The 11,242-nt window shown below is 40.7% G+C and overlaps 1 protein-coding gene across 1 annotated transcript; it reads right to left on the bottom strand.

The window, feature by feature from the left end:
* Positions 1 to 1,916: 1,916 nt before the first annotated feature.
* Positions 1,917 to 2,921, bottom strand: LOC131329060 (uncharacterized). Its single transcript, XM_058362118.1, has one exon. The coding sequence runs from the start codon at positions 2,919 to 2,921 to the stop codon at positions 1,917 to 1,919; it is 1,005 nt and encodes a 334-aa protein (XP_058218101.1).
* Positions 2,922 to 11,242: the final 8,321 nt, after the last annotated feature.

Genomic DNA, 11,242 nt, shown 5'->3' with positions numbered 1-11,242 from the left:
TTAACCTTTTGTGTCCTATCCTTTCGACTTAGAGCGTCAGCTACCACATTGGCTTTGCCGGGGTGATACTGGAGCGTAAACTTGTAGTCCTCCAAGTATTCCATCCATCGGCGCTGCCTCAGGTTCAACTCCTTCTGAGTGAAAAGGTATTTGAGGCTCTTGTGGTCGGTAAAGACTTCGAATTATTCTCCCCACAGATAGTAACGCCAGGTTTTGAGAGCGAATACTACTGCAACCAGTTCTAAGTTATGAGTGGGGTAATTCCTCTCGTGCGGTCGAAGTTGTCGGGATCCGTAGGCTACGACCTTCCCATTCTGCATCAGCACGCATCCCAAGCCATCTTTTGACGCGTCGCAGTAAACCATATAATCTACACCCCATTCGGGAATGATGAGTATCGCTGCGCTGGTCAGTCTCTTCTTCAACTCTTGGAAAGATTTCTCGCAGGCTTCATTCCAATCCAGCTTCACTCCTTTCTGAGTTAGCTTGGTCATAGGTTTAGCGAGAGTTGAGAAGTCCGGTATAAATCTTCGATAGTATCCAGCCAAACCTAGGAAACTTCTGATTTCGAATACTGAGGTCGGCTGCTTCCAATTCAACACTGTTTCAACCTTACTTTCGTCCACCACTATTCCTTCCTTGGATACTACATGCCCCAAGAACTTAACCACTTCTAGCCAAAACTCGCATTTGCTTGTCTTGGCATAAAGTTGGCTATCTCGAAGTACTTGTAGCACTATCCGAAGGTGCTCCTCGTGCTCCTCCTTATTGGCGGAGTATATCAAGATGTCATCAATGAACACCACTACAAATTTGTCTAAGTAGGGTTGGAAAATCTTATTCATGAGACACATGAATACTGCCGGAGCGTTGGTTAGTCCAAACGGCATCACCACAAACTCGTAGTGTCTGTATCTGGTGCAGAAAGCTGTCTTGGCGATATCCTCCTCCCGAATCCTTAACTGATGATAGCTTGATCGGAGGTCGACCTTAGAAAAGCAAGTTGCTCCTCTTAATTGATCAAATAAGTCATCGATCCTAGGCAACGGATATCGGTTCTTGACCGTGACTTGGTTTAACTTCCTATAGTCAATACACAGTCGAAGGGTTCCTTCTTTCTTCTTCACGAACAATGTAGGCGCTCCCGAAGGTGATGTACTTGGTTGGATGAATCCTTTGTCTAACAGCTCCTGTAATTGGGTCTTGAGCTCCTTTAGTTCTGCAGGGGCCATTCTGTACGGTGCCATGGAGATTGGTGCTGTTCCTGGTTGAAGTTCTATAGAGAAGTCTATATCTCTTTGAGGTGGTAAACCTGGAAGTTCTCCAGGGAAAACATCGATGTACTCGCAAACGATGTGCGGTAATCCCAATTCCATCCGGTTGGTTTCTTCCATTTGGAGACTAGCTAGCCATCCAAACAGTTGATTCTGCCACTTGGATCTCTTCGTCGTCGAGCTTACCGTTTGTCTATCCCTTTAAATCGGAAATGAGTTCCTTCAGAGGTATGAGCCGTCACCATCCGCACGGTGAGCTAATAGCCAATTTATTCTAAGGATTACGTCGAAATCCGCTATGTCGATCACTCTGAGGTCGCAGGTCAGACGTAGGTTGGCTATTTCTACCTCGCACCCTCTACACACTAAATTAACAGCTATACTCCCCCCCCAACGGCGATTTGACTTTCGTACTCGTACTTAGGGGTTTTGTTTCTAGTGCTAGAGCAGTTACGCAGGCAGAAGATATAAACGAATGCGATGCTCCAGAGTCAAACAATGCTTGTACGCAAGTACTGTACAATAGTAGCGTACCGTGGATCACAGAGGGATCCTGCTCCTGCTCCTTTGACTGCAGCGCAAAGATGCGCCCTCCAGTGCTCTGTTGGGTTCCCATAGGCTGCTTCCCTTTGTTCTGCCCGTTCAGCTGCTGTGATAGGCCTCCGGGGTTTTGCTTTCCAAATCCGGCTTGTCCCGGCCGTTGAGCTTTCTGGCCTCCAAAGCTTCCAGTTCTCTCCCTCGGGGTTGGGGGCATTCACGTTTGTAGTGGCCCATAGCCTGACAGTTGAAGCACTGAATTGTAGCTATGTTTTTGCCGCCCCTCTGTTGTTTGCCACGTCCTAGTGCAGCAATCTTCCAAGGTTGGTTGTTTTGCGACGGGGTGAAGGGTTTGGTATGGTAGGGCCCACGATTGTTGTTGAAAGGTTGAGTTCGGATAGGTCTGCCAGTGTTGCCTGTCGCCTTCCTCCATCGGGTTTTGAAGTCATTTTCCTCACTCTCTAGTCGAAGAGCACACTTCACGGCACCGGCATAAGTGGGAAAGGCTTGAGACACCACAGCCCTTCTAGCAGTTGTCAGCCCCCATTCAAACCTTCTCGCTTTCTTGTCCTCCGTTGCTATGGCGGCTAGAGCGTAGCGGGATAGTTCCTCGAACTTGGCCGCGTATTGGGTAACGGTCATCGTTCCTTGTTTCGGATTTAGAAACTCTTGTTCCTTGACCAAACGAAGAGGGGTGGGGAAATACTTGTTAAGAAATAGGGTCTCGAACTTGTCGAAGGTCATGGTGGCTATGGTATAGGTTATCTCCATCAAATCCCACCAATAACGAGCTTCTCCTTTTAGCTGGTATGTGGCTAAGGCTACACGATCTCCATTTCGAGTAATCTCCAAGGTGTCCAGGATCACCTTGACTTCTTTTAACCACGTTTCAGCCACGGTGGGGTTGGTATCTCCATTGAAGGTCGGAGGTCGGTGTTTGCAAAATTCATTCATCGCTCGGGTTCGGGTCATAGGTTCATCATCGCGATTTTGGTTTCGGCGGTTGGCGTTTAAGGCTGTTACGAGCACTTGCATGATTTGAGCTAGGTCGGGGTTTGTGTTAGAGGATTCACTGTTCTCATAACCTAGTCCACTGCGTCGGTTCACCATCTACAAGTAAAAATTGAAAGGGTGAGTTTTAGTCTAACTAACCCATTTTCCTTTTGCAAGAGCTATGACTTTTTAGAAGTTAAACGCAATTCTTTATGTAACAGTACTCGTAAAAACAAAGCGAGCTTTTCATAGAAAAGTAGGATATTACAATCATAAGCATAGAGTTCTACTATAAAACAAGTAGACTTTAAACTAAGATTTCTTAATACAAGTTGAAACGATCCTACACATTCCTACTACATAGTCTTTCTAGCCTTAGTGCTTACAAGGGCAACTTAAGCTTTCAGAGTCTTATTCTAATACTCCTACTCTACTGACGAGGTGGAACGAGTCCGAAAAAAACTCTCTCAACTATTCCATCCATTCCTTCTCTCTTATTTCGAGCCAACGCTCTCCCTCTCAGCAAATCTTCTCGGCTAGCTCCCTAAGCTGTGGGTCCTGAGGGTCGACTGCCATGTGCTGGTCCTCACTGGTAAAGGGTGTCATCACAACTAGCTCGAACAACTGGTCACCGGTCTCGGGGTCACGGACTCCTAGGTGGGGTATGGGAACGAGGCTCTCGGGTGCTAGCAAGGTCTTGTAATATAACAAGTCTGCTACTGTGATTGAGGCAGCAAAGGTGCGGCTATCCATATCTACAAAGAAAAATTATATATTAGACTTAACGGTGTATGAAGTAGACTGAACTTACAAGTACGCATAAACAATGATCATATGGAAAAAGGGAAAACACAAGTCTTTCATTACTAATTAGAATGAGTACATCGTAGATGGCTTATATTAGCCTAAACTTCCTACTACATTCTGATTACAACAAAAGATCCCACTACTAGCTAAGCTTTCCTAACTAGTCTAGAAAATGTTTGGAAATTTGACCGTATACGCGCCTATGTTGGTCTCGAAAGGTGGTGGTGGTACTTCATTGTAGTCTCTGGGCATGTCTATGAAGCTTGGCATGACCCACCCTGGTTCTATTTCTCCAAACTCCATTTCCTCATCGCTCTCATGATACAATGGTTCCTCCTCGAGAAACTCCTATTCTTCGGGTTCCTCCTCAACTTCTTCTGCTAGGAACTCCACTTCTACGGGAGGAGCTATTTGGACTAAGACAGGTGCTGCCTTGACATCATTTGCCTCCTCATTTACAGGAAGTAGGATGGTGCCATGTTCTTGGTAGTGGTCATGAGTGTAGGGAAAAGCATATGGAAAGTAAAGATCTCTCACTAGTTGGTTCGTCATTGACCTTAAGGTGCTTGCAAGTTAATGAGTTTCTGCTAGTAGGTTGACTTGGTAGGGACTCAAGTGATTCATCTACAAGGAAAGTTTTAAACCACAATTAGTAACGTTTTTAGACAAGGGTTTACTAACACTAAAATGCTTTCGAGTTTCTAAATTCCACGTTCGATCCTTGATTTAAATCATCATCCAATTGTTCGGGAATTCCCAACTCGGTGGTACTGCCAATTTCCTACACCTTGCTTCAATCCGAAGATTGTTTTGTCAGAATTCCACCCAATTTGGGACGGTAAACTTAAACTCAATTCACGTTTATGCAATGGTCAAACTATCTTATGGTTCTACCTATTCTACCCATGTCCGAGGTTTTGAACCTTAAGCTTTGATACAAAATTGTAACGACCCCAAATTCTTGGGTACGTTAATAAGACATTTTATTACAAAAACAAAGTGAGTCTGGCTCATTATTACATCACAAGGTCTTACAAGAGTACTTTTATCCAACAAAGGAGGGAACTAGGGTTCCTAACTACTGCTCTGCATGCTCTTCCATCCTAGCAAGCTCCTCGGCTCCGAAGGCCTCCAATGTGTACAGCTCACCCTGTTCATTTATGAGGTCTGACACATTATACTGGCGTCACCACCAATATAATATGTCAGGGTCACCAAAAGATAACACCGTGAGCTACAAAAGCTCAATAGAGTAACCCTATACCCACTAACCCTTAACTTACAAGTAAACAATCATAAATTCAATGCTTTGCACTTACATATTCAACAAATAGTTAACAATGACACATCCGCATTTGCTATTCAACTAACGTTGGTGTCTGTGATTTGTGAGTTTCTCCTACGCGACATCTCGTAAACCGTGTCTCATTTTCCTCATTTCATAACCCATATTTTAAAAATCCATTTTTAACACACCCAATCTCGGTTTTGCCGTTCCGGGTTCCCGAATATCCTCACAATGGTTCCGCCGCACCGGGTTTTCATTGGCACACTTTGCATTGGCTCCTCTCCGCAGATAACCAAGCCACACACCCAACCTCGATTTTGCCGTTCCGGTCTCCCGAGTATCTTCACAATGGTTCCGCCGTCCTGGGTTTCCATCGGCACACAAAACACACACCACACAATGGGCTACCACGTCCGGCCACATTGCGGTTTCCAAAACATTTCACTTTCAAAAACACGCCTTTTCATAAACCACACCCTAGGTGCCATGTTTCTAACTTTCTCGATTTCCGTGTCTCGTTCTCATGCATTGATTCGGCGGTAGGACTTCACATGTAATCATAAATCATTCATTGAAAACTTGGAACTAAACTAACAAGATCATCCAACTCAATATTATACCACAAGTAATGCAAGCAATTTATGTAAGCATGCTCATAACCCTTTTTAAAGATCAAATTCCGAATACTTCCGTTCAAGCAATAATATTCCAATCTTTCGAAAACCGTTCTATCTTACTCTATGGAAAATTCTAAACAACATGTTTATTAAAAGTTAAAAGTTGATTATTTCAACATGCTCAAACTTCCGTTTAGTGAAAATAAGTTTGTTAACTATCATGCATTTCAAACGTCATAACCTTGTCTACTTTAACGAAAACGATTAAGAAAATTATACTTTGAACTTACGGATATTCTACTTTTCAACATACGATTCTATACTATACGTAGAGTAAGTGGACTAGGGTTTCTACCTTTCTTCTTGGCGGTAGTGACGACTACGGAAAGTAAGTTGATGATCGGGCGGAGTAACTTCCTACAGTATGCTTCCGGAAGTTTCGAAAGAGAAAGTTTCTCTCGAAACTTGATCTTGACTAAACTACTTGAACTTTTTGGATCGAACAGGGGTTTTAGGATGAGTTTCTTGAAGAACTTAGGAAGAACTTCAAGAATGCTCAAGAACAAGAAAAACAAAGTAAGAACACAAATCTTTTTCTAGAGAGAGAAGTTGCTAGGTGAAGGTGTGAGTTGAATGGTTGGACAAGGGTGCTATTTATAGCAAAAGTCTTGGTTATTATCCAAGGGATAAAATTTTCCCAAGCAATTATTGTCCAATGGGTAAAAGGCCTTGAATGACTAGATTTTGTACTTGGGTAGATCTTAGGAAGATTTCAAGATTTGGTTGTCATGTAGTACTAGGATTGTGTGTGAGGTTGGCTAAAAGATGAGCAACACATGCACACACATCACTCACTCTCTCTCCTTCACCCTCTCTCGGCCTCTCCCTCTCTCTCTCTCACGGCTCTCTCTCTCTCTCTCTCCTAGTACTAGTACATATATATATATATATATATATATATATATATATATATATATATATATATATATATATATATATATATATTCTTCTATGTACAAGTAAATATATATAATAATGTACTTAGAGTACTATGGGATTTTAGAACTAAGATTTTCCTAATAAACAATTCAATTAAACACATGTGTACACACACACACACACACACACACACACACACACACACACACATATATATATATATATATATATATATATATATACACACAAATTATCAAGTGAGGGATCCCTCATTTTTTTAAAATGAGGGACTTTCATTTCCCGATCAAATTTTGAAAATCTGAACCGTTCAATGTGTGCAGAACGTGATTTTAAGGGTCCTTGCGAGAAATCAGCAAAAAAAATGACCGGGAAGGGCTTCATCCGAGCAGTTTTTTTTAACCGTTCAATGAAAACTGCTCGGATGAAGCCCTTCCCGGTCATTTTTTTTGCTGATTTCTCGCGAGGACCCTTAAAATCACGTTCTGATCACTTTGAGCGGCTCAGATCATCGAAATTCAATCGGGAAGGGGAGTCCCGCATTTTAAAAAAATGCGGGATCCCTTTCCGGATCCCGCATTTTTATATATAAATAAGTCCTAGTACAAAAATATATATATTAGTAGGTATCATGCAATCTATGTAGATCAACCATGCAATCTATGTAGATCCCAAGTATCCAATAAAAAATTATAAGGTCAAAATCCCTTATTAAAATAATCCAATTTAGCACATGTCTCTTATTAAAATAATGAACTAGTGTACCTAGGAAATCTAGGGTATTAATATATAAAGTATACACACACACACACACACACACACACACACATATATATATATATATATATATATTAGTATATCAACACATGGGAAATCTAGAAAATAATTGTTTAATAACCCTTGTACTTATTGGAAAGATTAACTCATTATCCAACGGGTAATAATTTTCCAAACGGTTATTGACCAATGGATAAAAAGAATACTTAAATAAGACCTTGAAAGACTACATGTCCTTTTAGTCATGTGGATATATCTATATATATATATATATATATATATATCTATATATAATTGTATATATGTACCTAACAAATCTAACTTAGATATTTTAATGGAAATCCTATTGTCCAATGGATAAAAGTTTCCCTAACTGTTATCATCCAATGGGTAATGGTTAAAAAGTAACTAAATGGTTTGGTAGTTAGGTTTCTCTAACTAATTGGTTAGAAGCTAACTATACTAGCCAAGAGATATAATCTAAGTATGACGGATTAACAGAGTTTACAAGAAAATCAATAAGCCATCCAAGAGAAATTTAAGAATTTGAATAAACAACGAAATTTTTATTTACTAAAAATCGGAGTTGTTACAATCCATTCCCGCATGGTATGGCGCTGGGGGCTCGGTAACCTCCGGATGAACTACAAGTGGTGGATGAACAGGAGGTGGTGGGTCCACTAGGTTCTGGTCCCCGTGGTCGTCGTGGTTTCCGACGTATGCAAAAACACATGCACTAGCCCTCCAAAATGATCACAAGAGACTAAGTAGTAACACGGCGCTGGCTAGCATGCATCGAGCATACTGACATCCAAGTCATTCACCCCTGAACGAATGAAAGGGCGGCAGGGTGGAACCACGAGAAAAAAGACTGGAGCCGGCGGAGGTGGTGGTAGTGTGATGGTGCAAGGTTCAGGGTCATAACTGTGACCCAAAAGCACGGGTAAGAGGAGCAAGACAAACATCAAGTTGGTCTTCATTTGGGACAGGTGTGGTATGGTAGAGGAGCAGGGATGGAACCAAGATTTTACCTTTGCCAAGACAAAATGTATACTAAAAAAATAAAAAGATGAATAACAATATTAGTAGTCTTCGACTCTAGAAAAAATTGAAATAACATAACAAAAATTATATTAAATGATGTTTGTCATTTGCACATGCAGTACAAAAAATGAATAACTTAAGTTTTTTTATATTAAGTTGTTTTACAGTTAAAGTGTGGAGTTCTTTTCTCTTTAATTACATCTCATCCTTAAGTTGGGGATAATTTACCTTTACATATAATAACCGTATTTCCAAAAATTCTTGTCGTGGCGGTCGCTGCCATAAGACTCCCATTATAGGAGCTCTACAATCTATTTGTTTTGACCAAAATAAATTATCCGAGCTTTTTTTGTACCCGTGTTTTTTCTGTGCATTTGACACGTTGTCCAAAACAACACACCAACCATACCCACCCAGAGTGATTGGTGACAGGAGCTGGCGGAGGTGGTGGTCATGGGACTGTGCAAGGGCCAGGGTCACAGTTGTGAGCCAAAAGCACAGGTAAGAGGAGCAAGACAAACATCAAGTTGCTCTTCATTTGTTTATGGTGTGGTACGGTGGAGGAGCAGAGGCGGAATCAAGATTTTACCTTAACAGTAACGAAATGTATTTTCTTTACCAAAAAATAAAAAGGTGCATTACAATATAAATTGTCATCGACTCTAGAAAAAATTAAAATATTATAACAAAAACTGTTGTACATGATGTTTGTTAAGACCAGATCATCTCAAGTCTATTTACAATTAATGCTAATATTAAAATTTGAAAGAAAAAACAAAAACCTCGAAACGATACGAGCTCAAAGCCCTCATACGCCCTAACATAGATCTGTCTCTGGTCAAGCCCCTAAGACGCAGAACTGCATGGCCTGATCTACCCAGTCTGCAACATCCTCCGCCTCATGAAACAAGTTGAGGATATCGATTCCCGCATGGAATGACACTGGGGGCTCGTGTACCTCCGGATGAACTGCAGGTGGTGGATGAATAAGAGGTGGTGGTTCCATTAGGTCCTGGTCCCAGTGGTGGTGGTGGTGTCCGACGTAAGCAAAAAGACATGCAATAGCCCTTAGAAATGATCACAAGAGACTGAGTAGTAACACGGCGGCTGACTGGCTTGCACAGAGCATACCGACATCGAAGTCATCCACCCCTGAACACATGAGAGGCTGGCAGGGTGGAACCACGAGAAAAAAGACTGGAGCCAGCGGTGGTGGGAGGGTGCAAGGTTAAGGGTCACAACTATGACCCAAAAGCACGGGTAAGAGGACCAAGACAAACATCAAGTTGGTCTTCATTTGGGTCAGGTGTGGTATGGTGGAGGAGCAGGGATGGAACCAAGATTTTACCTTAGCCGTGACAAAATGTATACTGAAAAAATAAAAAGATGCATTACAATATTAATAGTCATTGACTCAAGAAAAAATTTAAATTACATAATAAAAATTATTTTAAATGATGTTTGTCATTTGCACATGCAGTACAAAAAAGCCGACCTTTAGTTATTTTGGTTAAGTTGTTTTACAATTTAAGTGTGGAATTATTTTCTTTAATTACATCTCATCCTTAATATTATTTCATTTTTAGGTCTCCATTCTAGAAAAAAAAGTAGAAGATTTAGGACTAGTATATGACAAAAAAATAAGAAAAAAAAATAGTGGTGGCGAGACTATTTTAAGTTGGGGATAATTTTTTTTACATTTTATAATCGTATTTCCTAAAATTCATGTCGTGGCGGTCGCTGCCACAAGACCCCCATTATAGGAGCTCGATAACCTATTTGTTTTAACTAAAATATTTTATCCGTGCGTTATGTCATGCCCCAAAATGATAAGTGACCGGCCATGAACCACAAGACCAAAGCTCGTAGAACATGCAGCCTAAAAAGAAATTTTATAAAAACTCTCAAGCCTCCAAACAGACAATCAATTTTTTTTTATTCAGAACATCCCCAACCAATAAATTCCACAAAAAGAATGGGGCACAAACATCCCATAAACCAAATAAAATCCAGCGATCCAACAGTAATAAAAGAATCCAGATGTCTGACAAAATATTTTAATGCGGAAGCGATAAAAAAAAAACTAAGCTAGGATGAGACACCATAAGGAGGTTAACAAACGGAATCCCCGAGAAGCCGCCAGAGTCCTTGCCTAATTTCCCAACTTGCCTGAAAAAGAAGTTGGAATAAATCCATCAGCTGACAAGCTCAGTTAGTAATAAAGCATGTATAATAATACAGTTCTAAAACATGGCTAAAAATAGATTATCATGATAACATATTTTGGCATACGAAGGTGTGCATCAAACCAACAACTTTTGGCCATAAATCATTTACCAATAAATCTCAATAGTGATCACAAACCAATCTCCAACAACAATGGGGAACCACAATCAATATCGATAGAACCAAATGCCAGTGAATAAATGCCTCATAATTGGATCCAATATCGTATCTTAGAGTCACCACGAGTAGGCAACCCATGGAACTTTTCCCGAAGAACGACCCGGCAAAAGAAAGCCGTTGAGCATTAGAGTCACCGGCCTAACCCGGACACTTCTCTAATGGCCAGAGTCACCCGCACACAGAGGATTAATTTCCCTGGACTTTCCAAATATGTTCCCAACAATATCCACAAAGTTCTCACCAAAAAAGATTTATTCATACAATAAAAGATTTCACCAAATGTTTTACCGCATGCCGATTTAAGTAACCAAATAAACAGTTATGGGTTTCCAATTCCAATCATAAAATCTTCTAAACAATAATTTAAGGGACGTGGGGAAGTTCGAAAATACGTAACATGCTTAACTACTCACCTGGGTCCAAAAGTAATGAAATTGAACGTGCAAAAAGAACGCTAACCTGAATGAAAGAGCAAAGCACAAAATGACTAACTATACTAATATACACTGAGTAGATATATGATACTACCTATGTACGAGTAA

Source organism: Rhododendron vialii, chromosome 1a (assembly GCF_030253575.1).
Source record: "Rhododendron vialii isolate Sample 1 chromosome 1a, ASM3025357v1".
Lineage (NCBI taxonomy): Eukaryota > Viridiplantae > Streptophyta > Magnoliopsida > Ericales > Ericaceae > Rhododendron > Rhododendron vialii.
This window is presented reverse-complemented; position numbering and strand designations above follow the sequence as displayed.